General features: G+C 35.7%; 1 protein-coding gene and 1 pseudogene across 1 annotated transcript in view; both read left to right on the top strand.

Annotated features, from left to right (window-relative positions):
* The window catches only part of ADGB (androglobin), a 166,218-nt gene extending 149,403 nt beyond the window's left edge, over window positions 1–16,815 (top strand). The window contains exons 31-37 of the mRNA XM_061206749.1: window positions 1,822–1,994; window positions 6,492–6,668; window positions 7,417–7,519; window positions 9,275–9,491; window positions 14,734–14,829; window positions 15,524–15,707; window positions 16,619–16,815. Coding sequence (XP_061062732.1) covers window positions 1,822–1,994; window positions 6,492–6,668; window positions 7,417–7,519; window positions 9,275–9,491; window positions 14,734–14,829; window positions 15,524–15,707; window positions 16,619–16,804 — 1,136 coding nt within the window. The 3' untranslated portion in view covers window positions 16,805–16,815. The remainder of the gene's footprint in view (window positions 1–1,821; window positions 1,995–6,491; window positions 6,669–7,416; window positions 7,520–9,274; window positions 9,492–14,733; window positions 14,830–15,523; window positions 15,708–16,618) is intronic.
* Window positions 2,881–4,551, top strand: LOC133102619 (calcium-independent phospholipase A2-gamma-like; annotated as a pseudogene).
* Window positions 16,816–18,372: the final 1,557 nt, after the last annotated feature.

Below are 18,372 nucleotides of genomic sequence, written 5' to 3'. Positions count from 1 at the left end.
ACTATTATGTAGCACTGGCCACAGATAGATCTCTAAAATGTAGTTAACTCCTGATTTTGCTGGCATTGAGACCTCTGGGACCTGGATTTAAGTGAGGTGGTAGCTGTGGCCACTGAGACTGGTTGAAGCCCAGTTACCTCATATTGGGCTAAAGATGAAGAGCTGGTACTGCACCATCTCTATATAGCAGAGACAGCATGAGGAGCCTCTGCAGGGAAGCGGTGCTGAAATACATGGGCTTCCATTTCTGTGCAAATAGTGTTTCTTCAACCTCAAAGTTTTTGGTTAACAAAGGATATCAAAGAACCAAAGAGAAAATATGTCCTTTGCAGCCTCTCTACATTCTATCCTGGGTTTCTGATAAAAGGTGATTTTACTGTGTGGCTTCCTGTAAAAATCTTTGTCTTCTTTTCTTCTTTCTTTTTCTCTTGATTCAGTTTCTATGGCTCATCATTTCTACCCTTGTGCCTCATTCTTACTCTCATTTAAGTAACCTTATTTTCATTAAGTGGTCTCATTATTTTCACTTCTCTGCTCACAAGTTCAATCGGTCCACTTTTTTCTTTGCCTACTCATCACACTCAAGAGCTGAGCTGTTTAGTATGGAATCTCACGTACTCCACAGAGCTTTTTGATATTTCATGCTCTTGTGACAAGGTCTCCAGGCGGCTGTGAGAGACCTGGCCTATGTGAGTTCTCCATTCTCTTAGGACTCTGCCCCAGACAAACAGCATGCAGAGATAACTCAGAAGCTTCAAATAAGAAAAGAAATCCAGGAGGACATCAATGGAAATAGCAGGAAAAAGGACTCCAAAAATTTACTCCACCATAAAAACAATGAAAAAACTGGCAGAAATGATCAGAATCAACTTTTCAGAATTCTGGAAATTAGCAAAGGCTTTATTCAAGAAAAACAGCCATATCTCTTTAAGAACAGTAACCTTTATGACATTTTTACTTGCCCCAGTCCCATCCCCTGGTCTCCAGCTCAGCAGTAACCTTGAAAACTAACAGCCTGTATTCCTGGTACAGGAAAATGGAACTGAATCTCTTTCAAAGCGTCATTCCCAGAAAAACAAAAACTGAAAAAATTTGTCACCGACAAACTTGCCCTATGAGAAATACTGAAGGAAATCATTCAGGCTGAAATCAAAGGACACTATGCAGTAACTTGTATCCACATGAAGAAATAAAATGCACCATAAGGGAAATTTAAAAATACTTAGAGATGAATGAAAAACAATTAACAACATACCAAAACTTATGAGATGCAATGAAAGCAGTACTAAGAGGGAAATTTATAGCTGTACTTACATTTAAAATGAACAAAGATCTCAAATCAATAACTTAATATTCCACCTTAAAAAACTAGAAAACTGGAAAAGAAAGAAAAAAAGTAAACCCAAAGTAGGCAGAAAGAAGGGAATAATAAATATTAAAGCAGAGATAAATCAATTCAATATTGTACTGGAGATACTAGCCAAGGCAATTAGGCAAGAAAATGAACTGAGAGCATCCAGATCAGAAACAAATTAGATAGTAATGATCATTATATAACCTTATGTATAAACCAAAACCATGATTTATACATTTCAATGGGAAGTTTATAGTATGTGAATTATTTCTCAATTGTATAAAAGGGAGTCACACAGATCTTTATAAAAGGTCTGTCTGCTTGTTTGCTTACCTGCTTGTTTAAATAAAGAAAAAAAATCCAAATGCCTTAGACTAACCATTTTTCCGACTTCTTCCCTTTTTCCTACATGACATGATTTTATTATTATATCATGACTCACTGGTTTCCTTTTTTTGTTTTTCTAGCACATGGAGAGAAACATGAGGAATTAATTACCTTAGGAAGTCCAGATTCCCACACTATTAGTGAGGGACAAAAATCTTTAGGAACTTCCAAAACAACAAGGAAAGGCAAAGAAAAGTCTTCTGAGAAAGAAAAGATAGCCAAAGAAAAACAAGCGCCTCGCTTTGAGCCTCAGGTGGGTGTGATGCTTTTTTTATTGGAGTCATTTAATAAATTTAGGTTCATTAGGTCCCTATTTTCCCATATCTTTTGAGGAAAACCTGAAAAATTCCATCTCCCTGTTTCCAGCAATCATCTGGATACCTTAAAGACATTCCTTGGGCACCTTCTGTAAGCAGTCTTCCTTAGTTTAGTGTCAAAAAGCGTTAATTGAGCTTTTAATATGTAAGACACTGTTTTGGGGACTTGGGTTTCTAATATTAATATTATACAGTCCCTACCTTCAAGGAACTCACAGTCTAATGGAGGAGACTGAAGGTAAAGAGAGAGTTGTAATGTTAGATATGGTATGCACAGTGGTAGAAAGGATAGGTACCTATTTCAGCCTCTGCCTAGAGGAGTCCTGAACTGAATCAGTGAGCAAAGACATTCAGAGGCAAAAATCCAACACAATTTGGTTTTTGAACCACTAAGATATGGGGTATGAGGCTGGAAGGGTAAGTAAAGGTCAGGTGGAGGGGAGCCTTTTAGAAAGCCTGGTTAGAAAGCTGAGACTCTATCTGCAAGCCAGGGGTCCTGATTCCAAATTTTTTCAGGACCAGGTAGGTAATCCCAATGATTAAGGGTAAGGAAGAATATGTGGGTGGCAAGTTTGAGGAGTGCAAGCAGAGTCCTAAAGATACTCAAATTCAAGTTATTTAAAAACACTGAACTCAAAACAAATTACCTGTGAGGACAAAATCTTCCTATCATTTGTGGTCACAGCTTAGGCTACACAGGGCTGGGAGGTGGGACTTTAAGAAGTGTACTGACTTTAAGAAGTGTACTGACATGATCAGATTTACATTTCAGATACCTTGGTGACTTTTAAGGGTATGAAATTAAAGGGGAAAAGATTAGAGATGGGAAAACCATCAGAAAGTACTGCAATAGTCCAGACAAAAGAGTACGAGCTGTACCAGATACAGGTCAGAGGAAGGAAGAAGAGGACAAATGAGGTTCTTCTAGTTTCTACTAAACAAAGTACAGCTAACTCTCTTTCTCATCCCACTGAAGGTGTACAAACTTTAGTGTAGGTGGTTAAATTGGTGGATACTTTCCCAAATTAAAGTATGATTCAGTCCAAAGAACAGGAAGAGGCAGTTAGAAACTGAGCAGACTATTAGCAAAGACAAAAATGGAGAGAAGAAAAAGCATTTATCTCTTCAACAAGATAAGATTGCCAGGATGAGTATTGATGACAGAACCTGGGCATTTATTCAAGCATTAAGAACAACTGAGCCAAAGCTCTGCATTAATAGGGTTGAACAACTGACTTTTCATCTTCAAGAATTTCCTGAGGGAAAAGGAGGGGCTGCCAAGGAAATAATTATTCCATATTTATTATGACTGAGACAAATTAAGGATGGCATTCTTCAGGCTGCAGTTAGAGAAATTCTGGCCTTAATTTGGCTGCATGAATCCAGTGAAAGGAAGAGGAATCCAAATTCGCACAACTGATTTTGGAAGAACAAGGGATGTGGTTGCTCTTTAGACGTTGCGGAAATCAGGTGAACTCACTCAGAAGCCAGTTCATCAGCTCTCTGACTGCATTTGTGGTGGAAGTACAGGTGCCATATTAGCTTTCATGTTGGGGCTGTTTCATATGCCCTTGGATGAATGTGAGGAACTTTATCAAAAATTAGGATGAGAAGTGTTTTCACAAAATGTCATTGTTGGAACAGTCAAAATGAGTTGGAGCCCTGCATTTTACGACAGTCAAACTTGGGGAAATATTCTTAAGGATAGAATGGGATACACACCAATGATAGAAACAGCAAGAAATCCCAGAAGTCCTAAGGTAGCTGCAGTAATTACCATGGTAAACAGAGGGAAAGTGCCAACAACTTTTGTTTTCTGAAACTGTGGTCATTTTCCTGGAATCAACTCTTACCAGTTGGGAGGCTGTCAGTATAAGATATGGAAGGCCACTAGAGCCACATCTGCTGCCCCAGGCTACTGTGCGAAGTGTGCATTTGGAAAACAATCTTCATCACAATGGAGATTTGCTTCCGAATAACCCCTCAGCATTAGCAATGCATGAGTGTAAATGTCTTTGGCCAGACATACCATTAGAGTGCCTAGGACATTGGACATCATGAGAGTGATGTGAGAAACACGGTAACATACCCAAGCTTGAACTGTCTAAAGTTATCAACAGTGTTACAGATAGAGAAGAAACCCATATAATACTTGATGATCTATTATATTACTTCCTGACACCTATTTTTAGATTCGATCTTGTCATGTGTAAAAACTTTACCTCTAGGTGAAAGTTGAGATGAAAAGCTGGATAAGCTGCAGGTAAAAGAGTTGAAGTACATAGAAAGAAATGAAGAAAAAAATTTAAAACTTGCAAAAATATTGTCAAGAAAAAAGTTCTTCAGAAAACTGATTGGATAAAACTAAAAACTGACATGTGTGAAAACCTCTGTTCTTTTCAAAATTTTGAAGAATGCATGCATATTCTCCAAAAGGAAAGCCTGTTCAGAAGACCCACCAAATTTAGTAAGGAATTGTGGGATTCAATTTGAGTTAACTTTCAAATACTCATGAATTCTAGGGAATCCTGAAAGAGACAATGTTTACAATATCTTGTGAAGCACAAAAGGTATGTTTGGTTACAGAATTCACATGGGAATTGGGTTTTTATGACATTAAAAATGAACTAAGCTTTAGGAACCTTAATATTGTGCTAGCTGGTTTTAGTAGCTATTGGTATTATGTTGTTTGATGTTTGAAAATTTAACATATGGGCCAAACAGGAAACCAAAATCTATAATAATATACTTTGTATTTTTGCTTTAGTCACCAGAATCATGTTGAATTTATTTGATCCTTTATTTTATTTCATACAGAAAAGCTAATTTCTTCTTAAATTTATATTACTTATGTTCTCACTAGCTACATTCTACAATCCAAATACTGCCTTTTAGTGTAATATCATCTAAACAAATGCAGACAAATGGAACGCTCTCTATCAAATTACAATTACGTTTGAAATATGAAAGAGCCAGATAAAATTTTCTATTCAAAATGTGTTTCTTTCAACATTGTTGTTTTGCTCAAAAACATAGGTGAAGTTCCAGTCAACCACTCTTTTCCCCTTGAAACTTCAAGATAATGCTGTGTGTTAACTTTTCTAGATGTAGCTCCAGTTTATAAAATCAATTATTTGAATTTTCTGAGAAAATAGTCCTATCATTAACAACAACAAAACTATTCAAGTTTAAAGCAAATAAGCTAAATTCAATCCATAAATTCTTACAGACATGTGGCCTTCCCTTAGTCCTTCAGAGTGTTCCCTTCCCTAATCAAAACTTGATCCCAGAGAAGTTTCTGAAAAACTCATTTATCAAGCAATATAAAAGATGGTGAAAGCTTATGTACTGTGTTTTAGAAGGAAGAAATAAAAGAATATCCAATTGTGAGATTTAAATTTTCATCAGAATATTAAGGGAATATTGTAGAAAGCTAGGAGGTCTTTTTGATAACCTTAAAACCAAACTACATGTGAAAACTTTATTCAGTGGCCCCCCAATCTCCACTTCCCCATCTGCGTTATGTAATATGGATTATTGACATTGTCTCAGTCTTATGTAAAGTGTTAGTAACCTCATCAGACTCAAGCTCGTCTCCTTACCAGATTGCTACCAATGAGCCTCATTTATCTAGACATTTTCAAGTCCTATGTTAATCTGCTCCCAGCCTAAGGTCCGTGAAAGTGATCCTACAAGACAGCAAAATGTTAACTTTCCTAATGAATATATATCAGTTATATCCAGGCTTGGAAATGATCAACTATTCCTGCCCTCATTCTTGTAAAGAGATGGTATGAGTGAGCCTAAGTGCAATTTAGAATTATTTTTATTTACAGTTTTTAGGTGAAATTTGCATAGAGTGATATGCAACAATCTTAAATGCACAATTCAGTGAGTTTTGACAAGTGAATTCACCATGTAACCCACATCTCTGTCAAGGTTTAGATTATAGACCGTTTCCATAAGCTTAGAAATTCCCTTAAACTTCTTTGCAGTGGATTCTGTCATCCCCATACCTCTCCCCCAAGCAAGTTTTGCCTGTTCTGGAATTTCATACAAATGAATCATACAAGAAGTACTCTTTTGTGCTCAACTTCTTTATTTCTGTATAATGTCTGTCTGTGGAATTCAACCACACTGTGGTATGCATTAATAGTTTATTACTTTTTAATGTTAAGTAGTAGTCCATGTATGAACATACTATAATTTGTTTATCCATTCATCAGTTGACAGATATTTATATTGTTTCCCCTTTTTAGGCTAATATGAATGAGGCTATAATAAATGTTATTTTCCAAGTCTTTTTGTGAATATATGTTTTCATTTCTCTTGGCTTAAATACTTAAGTAAAATTATGGGTCATAGTGTAAAATCTAGATCGTTTTGAAAGGAGGAAAGCATCTGACCCAAAGGTTTTTACTTTACTTTGCCAGATATCCACTGCTCACCCTCAACAAGAAGACCCAAATAAACCCTACTGGATTTTGAGGTTGGTCACTGAATACAATGAAGCAGACTTTTTTGAAGTGAAAAAAGATACAGAACGAGCAGATGAAATCCAAGCCATGAAGCAGGCCTGGGAGATGACTGAGCCAGGAAGATCAATCAAGGTTACCTGAGTTTGAAAAGTTGTCCTTTTACCTTTCATTCCTGGGCGTGGTCTGAAGGAAGAGCCATATTGGTGAAACAACATAGTCTTTCCTTTAGGAAATATCTGGAATTTTGTCAGGCATCAACTAACTAAATATTAAGACCACATTTGAACACACTGTGAAATGTTATTATCCGGATACCCAGATGACTTCCAAAAGCAAAGCACATAATGGTGCCACTTATGGCCCAAACTGTAGGTCGCCTTGTTCTTTCACATCATCTGGGATTAACACTCTCTGTCCTTAACACTCCCAACTAAGAAAGCATAAAAATGTTTAATATGTGCTTTCATGTACTTTGAACAACCTTAGATAGAGAAAAATCATGTGCTGCCCTTGTGGAATACACATACCTCATGATTCCTCCTCTCTATATTTTATATAAGAATCATTGCCATAGTGAAACATTATTATTTATATGTGCTTCATGTCCCCAACTCAGGGTTATTGAGGCAGATGAAAAAGGTTCAGGAGCACCTGGCTCTAAGCTACCTTGCACAGCATATGAGTTTTAGGACTTCTTCTTCATTAGTTCTCACAAATCACTGTCAATATCACAGATGGTTCAGAATTGGAGTTTTTCTTTGGTAATTCATAAGAGCTGGTCTGGTTCAGGCTGCCATATTCATTCACATTTTCCCGTGTCTTTTGAGTACTGTTGAGATGGTGTTGCCTGTAATGTGTGTTGATAATGTCTGTCCTTTAGGCTGCCCAGGCGCGTCTCCATTATCTCAGCCGGTTCATTAAGAAAACACCTGATGCTGAGTGCGTGCCTATGTCTGAAAGCCAAACCAAAGAAGGGGAAGAAGGTCAGTGAACCCTGCCCCAGCTGCCCCAAGCACGGAGCTGTTACTTGCACCTCTTCAAAGCTAGTCAGCAAGTCATGCTTGGTAAAAGGAAAATTTCAGAATCTGTTTCATTATAGGATTGTAAAGTTATAGACAGTTCTGTAAGAAAATAGATTCTGAAGCATTTTCTTTTTACCAAGCAGGTGTCCACTTTGTCCCCAAGTAGATATGATCTTCCCCATTTAAGAAAAGATGAAACCAGAAATAAGGGTGCCGCCTCGTTAGAAGGTAGCAGTATGTGAACTTGAAGGCAGGCTCACAACTATAAATCTGGCACCTTTCTAATCACAATAGCAATAAACAATAGCAATAAGAATCAAAGTAAGAAAGCTAACTACTTTCAGTGAACAATTTGCCATGGGCCTGGAACTATAAAATACTAATTATTTCATCCAATACTCACATCAACCCACTGATACAAATATTATTTCCAACTTGCCAGTAAGGACCCAGGCCCAGAGTAATTTGCTAAATTCACAAGCTACCCAGGGACAGAGGCAGCATGCAGACAGAGCTCTCCATCACCCCAGGGCTCTTCCCACAAACACTTGGCTATACCTCCATCTATCACCATGCTGAGTTGTCCAGGGAGGCTGAAGACATTCACATCCCAAATCGTGCTTTTCCACTTTTACATCTTCAGGAGTATAACTCAATAATTGTTATAAAAGTAATGTCCCTTAACTTTTCATGTGAAGAGGATAAAAAATAAATATCACCCCAATCCTGTTATTCTGGGATGGGCACTGCTCAAAGTGCTTTATGTTTATTATCTCACTTTAACCTACAGCAACAATGAGGTAGACCTTACTATTTCCATTTTGTAGATTTAGAGACCAAAGCTCAGATGGTCACCTTATTCTTCCTACGCCATACATCTAAAAAGTGACCAAGTTGGGATTTGAAATATTTCTAACTCCTAAAGTACTCACTCCTCTAATTGGTAGAGTTTAATGTAATGTTAGGAATATAAAGGTGAATAGAATACAGTTCTTGTTCTTTAGGCTCTAGATTTTATTATTAACTTTTTAAATGTTGTGCTAATTTGTATGTAAAAGAAAATTTATTGTACTGGACACGTTAAAAATGGCAAAGAATATTTTATTTATGACTATTGCAATAGGGGAGAGATTGAACTCAACTCTGAAAACAACAGAAACAAGTGAGGATTTATAACTAACTAGCAGGGAGTGGATGAAAAATTACTTACAGGAATTTGGTTAGGTATCAAAGGTCAGGGAACAGAAATTTGATTAAATATCAAGTGTGGAGGAAGAGGAGTTTAATTGGATATCAAGAGTAGGGGGATTCTTGATAAACTAGTTTGGCAGGATTCTTGGCTAAAACTGGGATTCATCACAAGTCAAGGACAAGGCCTAGTGGAGAACAGAGCTCAGAGAAGGCTGACCTTATCATGTAACATGCAGGCAAAAAAGGCACAAATCTTAATTGTACAGCTTGATGTATTTTCATATGCGTGTATATTCAGGAGCCACCATTCAGATCAAGATAAAAAACCCTTAATACATCCCAATAGTCCTCTTCATTCTCTTTCCCAGCCTTTTCCTTCCTGAAAGTAACTATTTGATCCCTATGACCATGAATTAATTTTTCCTGTTTTTGAACTTTACATATTTATGTATTCTATGTCTCGCTATTTTTTTATGTGATTTCATAGAATGCAAGTTTTTTCAGTAATGCATATATCATATTTAGTAGAAACATCTTCAAGTGCCATAAAAGAGTCAGATATAAAGAGTTCCATGAGTTTAGATAACAGAGAGACTATGCTATCAGGGAGTATGCTGTGGAAGAAGTGGCAGACGAACAAGGGCTTCAAGGATCTGGCAAAATCAACAAGCAGTGAAAGTGGAGGATCATCCCCTGCAGGGAAGGAAGAGCGTGAGCAGAGCATGCGGAAGGAAAATATCAGTAAGTATTGCCTTTATTGGTAGGATAAACACATATTTTAAAATAAAAATTCTGGAAAAGACACTAAGTTAAGCACGTGATGGCTAGGGTTAAACACAGAAAAATATGTGTATAGGTCTTCATTTTGTTTATCAGAGTTGGTAATCTGCTCAAGGAACTGATTACTAAATACTTAACCTAAAGATAAAAGGGGGAAATTTTTTTTTAAATTTTTAAGTAGCAGTTATATTTTCACATAGTTTTCTGTGTCTACGAATACTAAAAATAAAATTGCACAGATCGCATATACAATTGTCACTAAAAATAGATTTTTTGTTTTATCTATAGTATACTACATCTTTTATAACAAATTTTAAATATTTGGTTTCTAAAATGTTCTAAAATCTCTATTCTAACACAACGTTTTCCATTTTATATATATATACCACATCTTCTTTATCCATTCATCTGTTGATGGACACTTCGCTTGCTTCCATATTTTGGCTATTGTAAATAATGCTGCTGTGAACATGTGCATATTGGGGTGCATGAATCTTTTGGAAATAGTGTTTTCATTTTCTTCAGATATATACGCAAGAGTGGAATTGCTGGATCATATGGTAGCTCTATTTTTAGTTTTTTAAGGAACCTCCAGACTGTTTTCCACAGTGGCTTCACCAATTCACATTCCCACCAGCAGTGTACAAGGGTTCCCTTTTCTCCATATCCTTGCCAAGATTTGTTATTTGTAGTCTTTTTGATGACAGTCATTCAACAGGTGTGAGGCGATACCTCATTGTGGTTTTGATTTGCATTTCTCTGATGATTAGCATGTTGAGCATCTTTTCATGCGCCTGTTGGTCATCTGTATGTCTTCTTTGGAAAAATGTCTATTCAGGTCTTCTGTCCATTTTAATCAGGTTGTTTGGTTGTTGTTTTTTTTAATATTGAGTCGTATGAACAGTTTATATATTTTAGATATTAACCCCGTATTGGGGTGCATTTTGGGGTAATAAGGAGGGGTCAGGAAACAGAGAGGAAAGATAAGAGTGAGCAGGGATGGAAGACCTAGAGGCCAAAGCAGCCTGTCCTCAAGCAAAAAATGCTTCAAAGCATTCTTAAGTACGTTTTATTACAATTTTATTTTAATATAAGATGATAAGTTGAATTACACACCATCAACAAGAAATTTACTCCCCCTCCCACCAAGAAGAGGTGTGCTGTTGTATGGGTCTAGTACATCCTATAGCACTGACGCACTGCCATGCACCCCAGGTACTGTTGCTGTAGAAGGAATCCTGCTTGAAAATCATGGGTCCGGTTATCTAGCTGTTCTCTGGAACTTTGTGTGTTGCTCCCACCTCTGCTGTTGGTGCACCACAAATTGGCCCTCACTCCTGAGGAAGCATCGCCCATAGGAGATTACAGACCTTGTAAGAGATTTACATGCTCTGGCCTCTACATTTATATACATATACACATATACATATATGTGTATTTATGTAGTCATTTATTTGTGACTCCCAAAATGCTACCTTATTCTTGCTCCTTTCTATTTTCACATATAGTAGGTAACTTAGAACAACTTCCTTCATAATGCCAGAGGACATGTAAATAATATCATTATGGATTTCACTCTTATGCATTCTTTCTCAACACCAAGCCATCATCAAGGTCAAGAGTTCAAACTTTGCTTTCAACTTCCCTTTTATTTCTGGAGGCCTCTGGAAAGTGCCTCTTCCAAAGGTTGGAGGTGATCTTTGTCTTTAGTCCCAATCTTTTCCCCAGGCTTCACAATCAGTCAAACTAGTCTTCACCATTTCTTTTAAACAGCTATTTTCTTACAATCTATGATGAAGTTTTCTGCCGATTCTGTTGCAAACTGAAACTTTTATAAAATATAATAAAATGACCCAGTGATGACCAATTGCTGTAAAAATATCTCTAAATGCATACTCTCACTTTCAGAACTTATCCCACAGAGTACCAGTTTGCAGACGGACAATGCGTGCACACACACACATGCACGCATGGGCACACACTTGGAGTTGCACTGTTCTAGAGGTCCAAGATCATACTACACTTACACCCTATTCTGATACAACAGTTTTATAAGTGAAAATGAAGATTAACCTTCTCTTCCCCTTTTACACCCTCCCTGTTTAAATACATATTATTTGGCAGGATGCAAGAGAACGCAAACATCCAATTAATCAAAAATATTTTCTTTCCAGTCAGAGTCAGCGGAGTTGGTGTCTTACAGAAACAATTCAAGTTTGAAATGCCAAAAATATATGCAACAAAAGTAGATAGGTTCATAAGGAAAACAAATGAACTTTAGAAATCTAAGATCACAGAGCAACCATGATGAAAAAAGAAAAGTTATTAACCACTGGTTTCTAGAAGAGTCATATTGTATATAAGATGCAGTATTTCAGGAATGTTTGATTTAATGTTATAAAGTGAAAAACATGACTGAATTTATGTTTTAATAATGGAGCAGAGTTGGGGTTTGTACTACTATATTCTTTATTTCTCACGGGTATCATGCCTATAAAAGTATGATATTTTTGAAAAATGGAAAATTAATTTGATGTTACTGTTTTTTACATTTTTAAAGTTTTACATTAGATTATATTTCTATGAATAATCCCTTTTAACAAGTTGTTATAAATTAAACACTTTACAATATTCCTGGAGACTATTACAACCACACGTGAAAAGCAAGATTAAACAGCCAGTGGGAGGGCGGGATTTTTTGCATGGCAGAGAGAAGACTTGACATATCCTCTCCCCAATAGCAATGATAAACTGGAAAAGATTAAGAAACATTTCAAAATTCTGAGGGTGTACAACTAAATGCAAAATATTTATTAAAAATAAAAACAAAACAAATAAATTAACTTAGTTGGATAAATTTCTTGTTACTTCTGTAACAAATAACCACAAATTTAGTGACTTAACACTTGCAGTTCTAGAAGGCAGAAATTCTAAAGTTAAGCTGTTGGCAGGGCAGCATTCCTCCTGGAGGCCCTTGGAGAGGATCGGTTTCCATTTTCAGCTTCTAGGGCCATTGACTCTTTGGCTTACGGCTCCCTCCTTATATTCAAGGCCAGCAGCATAGCATCTTCAAATCCCTCTGTCTATCTCTCTGTCTCTCTTTCCTTCCCCCTCTCTCTCTTTCCTCTATGACCATCACTTCATCTCTTTCTTGGATTCTATCTTTTCTACCTTCCTCTCTTTTTCCCTTACAAGGGTTTAGCCCAGCTGACTAATACAGCATTATCTTCCCAACTCGAGATCCTTAATTGCATCTGCAAAGTCCTTGTATGGTAGCATATTCATAGGCTTCATAGGTTAGAACATGGATATCCTCGGAGGTCCATTAGTCTGTCTACCACAGTTAGCCTACCAACTATTGCATATTAACGTGAGGTTCCCTCATCAGCCCCAAGGTCTGTAGCGTGGTAGCCAGGAGAACCAGCAGTCTTGCTGCCAATGCTAAAAAGGATTTACCTGATTTGAGGCTCCATGGAAAAGTTCTATGCCCATGGATATTGTTGCAAGGAATAGTGAACTTGGTGGCAAACAACTGGAATAGCCAACATCACAGCTGCTTGAAACTGTGACACTGGTCAGGAAAAGCAAAAAGTAAGCCAAAAATTAAATAAAGAGATCTGTGTAACAAAGCAGATATAGTGATTTCAACCTTCAAGAACGTAGGATGTCCACTTTAACCATACATCCATATCAGAAAGGAAGAAATAAAACTGTGTTGTCAGACAAATCGATCCTGTATATTGAAAATCCTAAGAAATCATGGGAAAAGAACCAGGAATATCATCTAGAACTAACAAGTGAGTTTGGTGAGGTCACATGATAGAAGATTAATATATTTTTATTTCTACATTTCAATGAGCAATCAAAAAATGAAATTAAGACAGTTTCATTCACAATAGCATCAATAATGAATATATGGAAATAAATTTAACAAAAGTGCAAGACCTGTATACTGAAAATTACAAAACGTTTCTGAAAGAAATTTTGAAAGATGTAAAGAGAGAGGCAGTCCATGCTTTGGGGCTAGAAGACTCAATATAGTAAGATATTAATTCTCCCTAAATTTATCTATAAATTCAGTGTATCTGAGTTTAGATACTGAATTTAGATAGATCAAATTTATAGTGATCTATAAATTTCTATCAAAATCCTAGTAGACATTTTACAGAATTTGACAAGCTGATCCCAAAACTTATATGAAAATGCAAATACCCAGAATGACCAAAATAATTTTGATAAAGAACAAAGAGGAAGGACTTTACCTTCATGATTTCAGAATTTATTGTGACGCTAACAATAATCAAAACACTATGATTTGACAGTTTCTTAAAAAGTTAATTTTTTGATTCCTACTTGCATGAAATATCCAGGAAAGGCAAATCTACAGAGACAGAAAGCCTGGGGCTTGTGGTGGGAATGCAGAGTGACTTTAAGAGGGCACAAAAGAATTTATTTGGATAACGGAAATGTTTTGAAACAGGATTTTGGTGCTGGTTGCACAACTCTGTAAATTTACTAAAACATATTGAATTATACTTTTAAAATTGGTAAATTTTATGGTATGTAATTTACACTTCAATAATTTTTTTAAAAGAGAGATTAAATGGGCTGGAAAGGCTGAATGGTTAATATCTTAGTCTCTAAAATTTCTTTCTTAAAACTATTCTCGTGGGTTCTTGAGTCCGTGGGGTAAAAAAATCTCCCGATATTTGATTCTCAACGTTCACCTGTTATATATTGCCTACTCTACTGGACTAAAAGTTTGTTGAAGATAGGATACTGTGTCTTAAAACATTTTTATATCCCACCTCCATAGTGCTTCGCATAGCTTTCACAGATAGACCAAGCTCTTTAAATATTATTTAACTTGTTTATAATGAAATTTTGTAACAAAGTATGACCTTTTTAGGTCTCTGCTTTCATTTAACTGTAATTAGAGTAATTTTGTTACTCTTCTTATAGAGCATATTTATCTTTTTCTATATTCATTTTGTCATCTCCTTCATTTAACTATAAGTATAGTTACACCAGCTAGAGGATAAATGTAAAATATAATTATGTTTCAATAAAGTCATTAAACCACATTAAAATCATATTAAACAAGGCAAGTCCAAAATATTGTCAATTTAAACAAGATATACAATCGTTTAGCTAGTCATTGTTGATTATTTCTTGAAAGCCTAGGACTTTTTTTTTTTTTTTACAACAGGGCCTTATTCACGATCCCCAACAATTTTGGAAATGTCTCCCCAACTTATTCGAAAAAAACTAGAATGTGTAGACTTAAGTCAATATGTACGGTAAGTTTTAATAAACATGGTTAATGCAGACATCTGTGTTCATAGAATTTTGGATAGATTGTCAATAGGCAGTTGCTAAACAACAGAAAATTTGAAATTAAATGCTTAATATATTTTAAGTGTATTTGAATTTTTAGAAGTACAGAATTTATATCTTAAATGTATCAAATGTTTTATTAAAAGTCAGTTATAAAAGCATTTAAATGTTTTCTGTAAAGATTTAATTTGTAGCCTGGTTAAGGTGAGTTGAGCTGCAAAAAAATCCCATCATACCTGCTGCTATTATTTAATTAGATTGAATTTTCTTAAAAACTAAACAATAGGATTAATAGAGATAGTTACTCAAGTACATTTATCAATTTGAAAACATTTTCAAACCTACTTAGCTTCATAAATTAAAAAGAAAACACCTACAAAATATTCTTATAGCTTCGCACACAAATTCCACAAACACCTCTTCAAATAGTACATCTAATTTTGCTGGTATTTTCCTAAAATAATTTCCTAAAATATTAGTGACTTAATAAATGGAGCCTAGCCCATGTAAAAATAATGATTTATTCTTTCTGTTCCTGATATTTGATTTGATTCAGACCACCACCCTACTGATATGATTTTAAATTATTTGAGTGCTAAAGTTCATGCTAGAGTTCCCAAATGACTTATGTATCTCTGTTGATGTTTTTATATCAAGAAAAACAAATACTGATCCTCTGCTGCAAACGGATGAGCTGAATCAGCAGCAGGCAATGCAAAAGGCAGAGGAGGTCCATCAGTTTCGACAGTATAGGACCAGACTCCTTAGCATTCGTGGTATTGAGCAAGAAGAAAGGCTTAAAGTAAAGGATCAAGTTCTGGAGATGTACGGGGAGATGCGGGTGAGTCTAAAAGGGCATATACTTAGATCACAATTGATAAATTCTTCTGTAATATTAAAAAGGTATCATAGAATCATATTGTAACCAGGTAGAAAGAAGTCTTGAAAACATTTAGTTCCCAACTTCTCAGAAAATTGGCAAATTAATTATACACATCTATTTTACTCGCTCCCTAAAATCCCTCTAAAATACACTATTGGAAATTTATCCACAAAATGGGAAGAATGGAAGCAGAGACAACAGCAAAATATTTGTGAAGTCGGAAAGTAGCTGAAGAAAGATCGCATTAACAGACTTGAAGTAGCCAAATCCTAAGCTGGCAGTAGAAAAACTCTTAAGAGTCAACCCAGTTTGCTACACAGAATGCCCCAAAGGCTCCGAAGTCGGTGGCACCAGCCACGTTAAGAAGTGAAGGTGAAGTAAGTGAGAGGAAGAAAAAAGGTGGTATTATTTAGATACCACCTAAAGTTCTTCAAGTACAAATCAGATATATTTTGTCAGGGTTACAATATGTATGGGGAACTAGTAATTTATCGAGCACAGTTACTGTGAGAGACACACCGGCTGCATATTTTATATAGATTATGTCTGAATTCATTTAAAGCAGATAGTTGCTTTGTCAAAATCCCTGCTCATTTCTTTCTTCACCTTTCTCTTTATTTTTCTCCTACTGACTCTTTTATTTACCATTCTGTAAAATCTCATGTGCCCTTTGATATCTCATGTTTTACGCACTAAGAAACATTTGAGACCATAACCTAATTTTCATCTTTCTTCAATAATTTCCTACATGAGTCTGTTGGCCTGAGGAAAGGGAGTGCGGTTTTTTATGGAACCATAATAAGGCCGTATCAGTCGATCTTATTCGCTTGGGTTTTTTGTTTATTTGTTTGTTTGTTTGTTTGGATTAGGACTCCTTAGATGAAGCCCGGCAGAAGATCTTCAATATCCGGGAAGAGTATAGAAACAAGTTACTGGAAGCTGAGCGCCAAAGATTGGAGTCTCAGGCTGCGGAGGAAGCCGCGATCCGGCTAGAGCCAGAAAAGAAGGTCCCGGCTCCAGACACACAAAAAAAACAGAAAGGAAAGAAAAAGTAACCAGGAGATGCCCAATACTTCCTTTCCTCCAAAGAGGGAAAACCTACTTTTAATTATCTGTAACTTTGCCTTTTGATGAAAATAAGGTATTAGATCAATTGAAAATAGACGTTTTCCCACCTTAGAAGTAGTTTCTGTGTTTTGATGTTAACTTACTGGTTTTTCCCAGAGAGCTATAATTTGCGTTTAAAATTTTCTAATTTCAATAAAAATAGTCTCAAAATATTTGGAATGTAATAAAATGTATGTGTCTCACTCTGAATTGCTTAATTTTTAGTTAGTGCCAGAACAGGATCATAAGTGAACCAACAGGATTGCCTTTGAAAAATTCAACAATGAGAAAAATAGCTATTGCTCTTTCATCTCTAACTAAGACGTTAATATATTAAAAAATATGTTTCAAAATCATTAAACAGGGTAGAGATGACGCTCTGTATGAGTCTAGATTGAAGCATGAAAAACACACTCAAAAAAAAAAAACCCTCCAAAAATAAATAAAACAAAATTTTTAATAAAAAGTATGCTTCAGACTTGTGCTTTTCTTTTTCAAAGCAGAATGTCAGCAAACCCCCTCCATTGGGCAAGAACTTTTGTAGGTTAAGCACACACTCAAAGTGCTAGAAGTTTGAATTCTAAAAATGAGTCAGAGCAACCCAGGCATAGAGAATGTGATCACACGCATCCTTTGTTATGTGTACCAGCATTGTATTTTTTGTAACATAGAGCATGTTCTTGTATGCTAGTTTAAAAAAAAAAAAATACAGTGAGTGCCTTAACTGAGACACATGGTAGGAAACTGCCCCCAAAGCAGACTTCCGATTCATGACTTTCTCAGGTGAAAACTCCCATAGTATTTCTGAACCAGTCAAAGCTGTTCCACTTTGATGATTTCACTTTTTTCATTTATTTAAATTCCTTATTATTAAAATTTTAATTCTTTATACATATGTGTAAATCTACTTATTTAAATATGCAAACACATGCATTTTTCCTCTATTACTCTTTGCCTGCACTTCCTTCACAACCCTCTGATCTACCGGCCCCTCCCAAATAATCCATGGGAACAACCTAGTGTGGATGTTACCATACTTTTCACTTATGTCATTATACATCAATATTTATATTATATCAAGGCTTGTTTTACAAATTGATTATTTTATTATACATACTTCACTTTATTTTGATTTTTCTCACCATACAATACAAAATCTAGTCAAAAGTAATTTATTATTTTTTAACTGCTGTGCAACATTCCATAGTATAAATATACCATAATTTAACCAGCTAATGACTTTGGTTTTAGATTTTTACTATACAAGCTACATGAAAATGTGTGTGTACGTGTGTGTATCAGGATAGTCAAGTACAGTTGACCCTCAAACAACACAGGTTTGAACTGTGCAGGTCCACTTACACATGAATATTTTTCAATAAATATATTGGAAAAAATTTTTGGAGACTTGCAACAATTTGAAAACCTCACAGATGAACTGTGTAGCCTAGACATTAAAAAAAAAACTAAGAAAAAGATATGTCATGAATGCATAAAATACATGTAGACACTAGTC

The sequence above is a fragment of the Eubalaena glacialis genome, chromosome 12, assembly GCF_028564815.1.
Source record: "Eubalaena glacialis isolate mEubGla1 chromosome 12, mEubGla1.1.hap2.+ XY, whole genome shotgun sequence".
Lineage (NCBI taxonomy): Eukaryota > Metazoa > Chordata > Mammalia > Artiodactyla > Balaenidae > Eubalaena > Eubalaena glacialis.
Note: the sequence above shows the minus strand (reverse complement) of the source record. Positions and strands in the feature narration are given on the sequence as shown.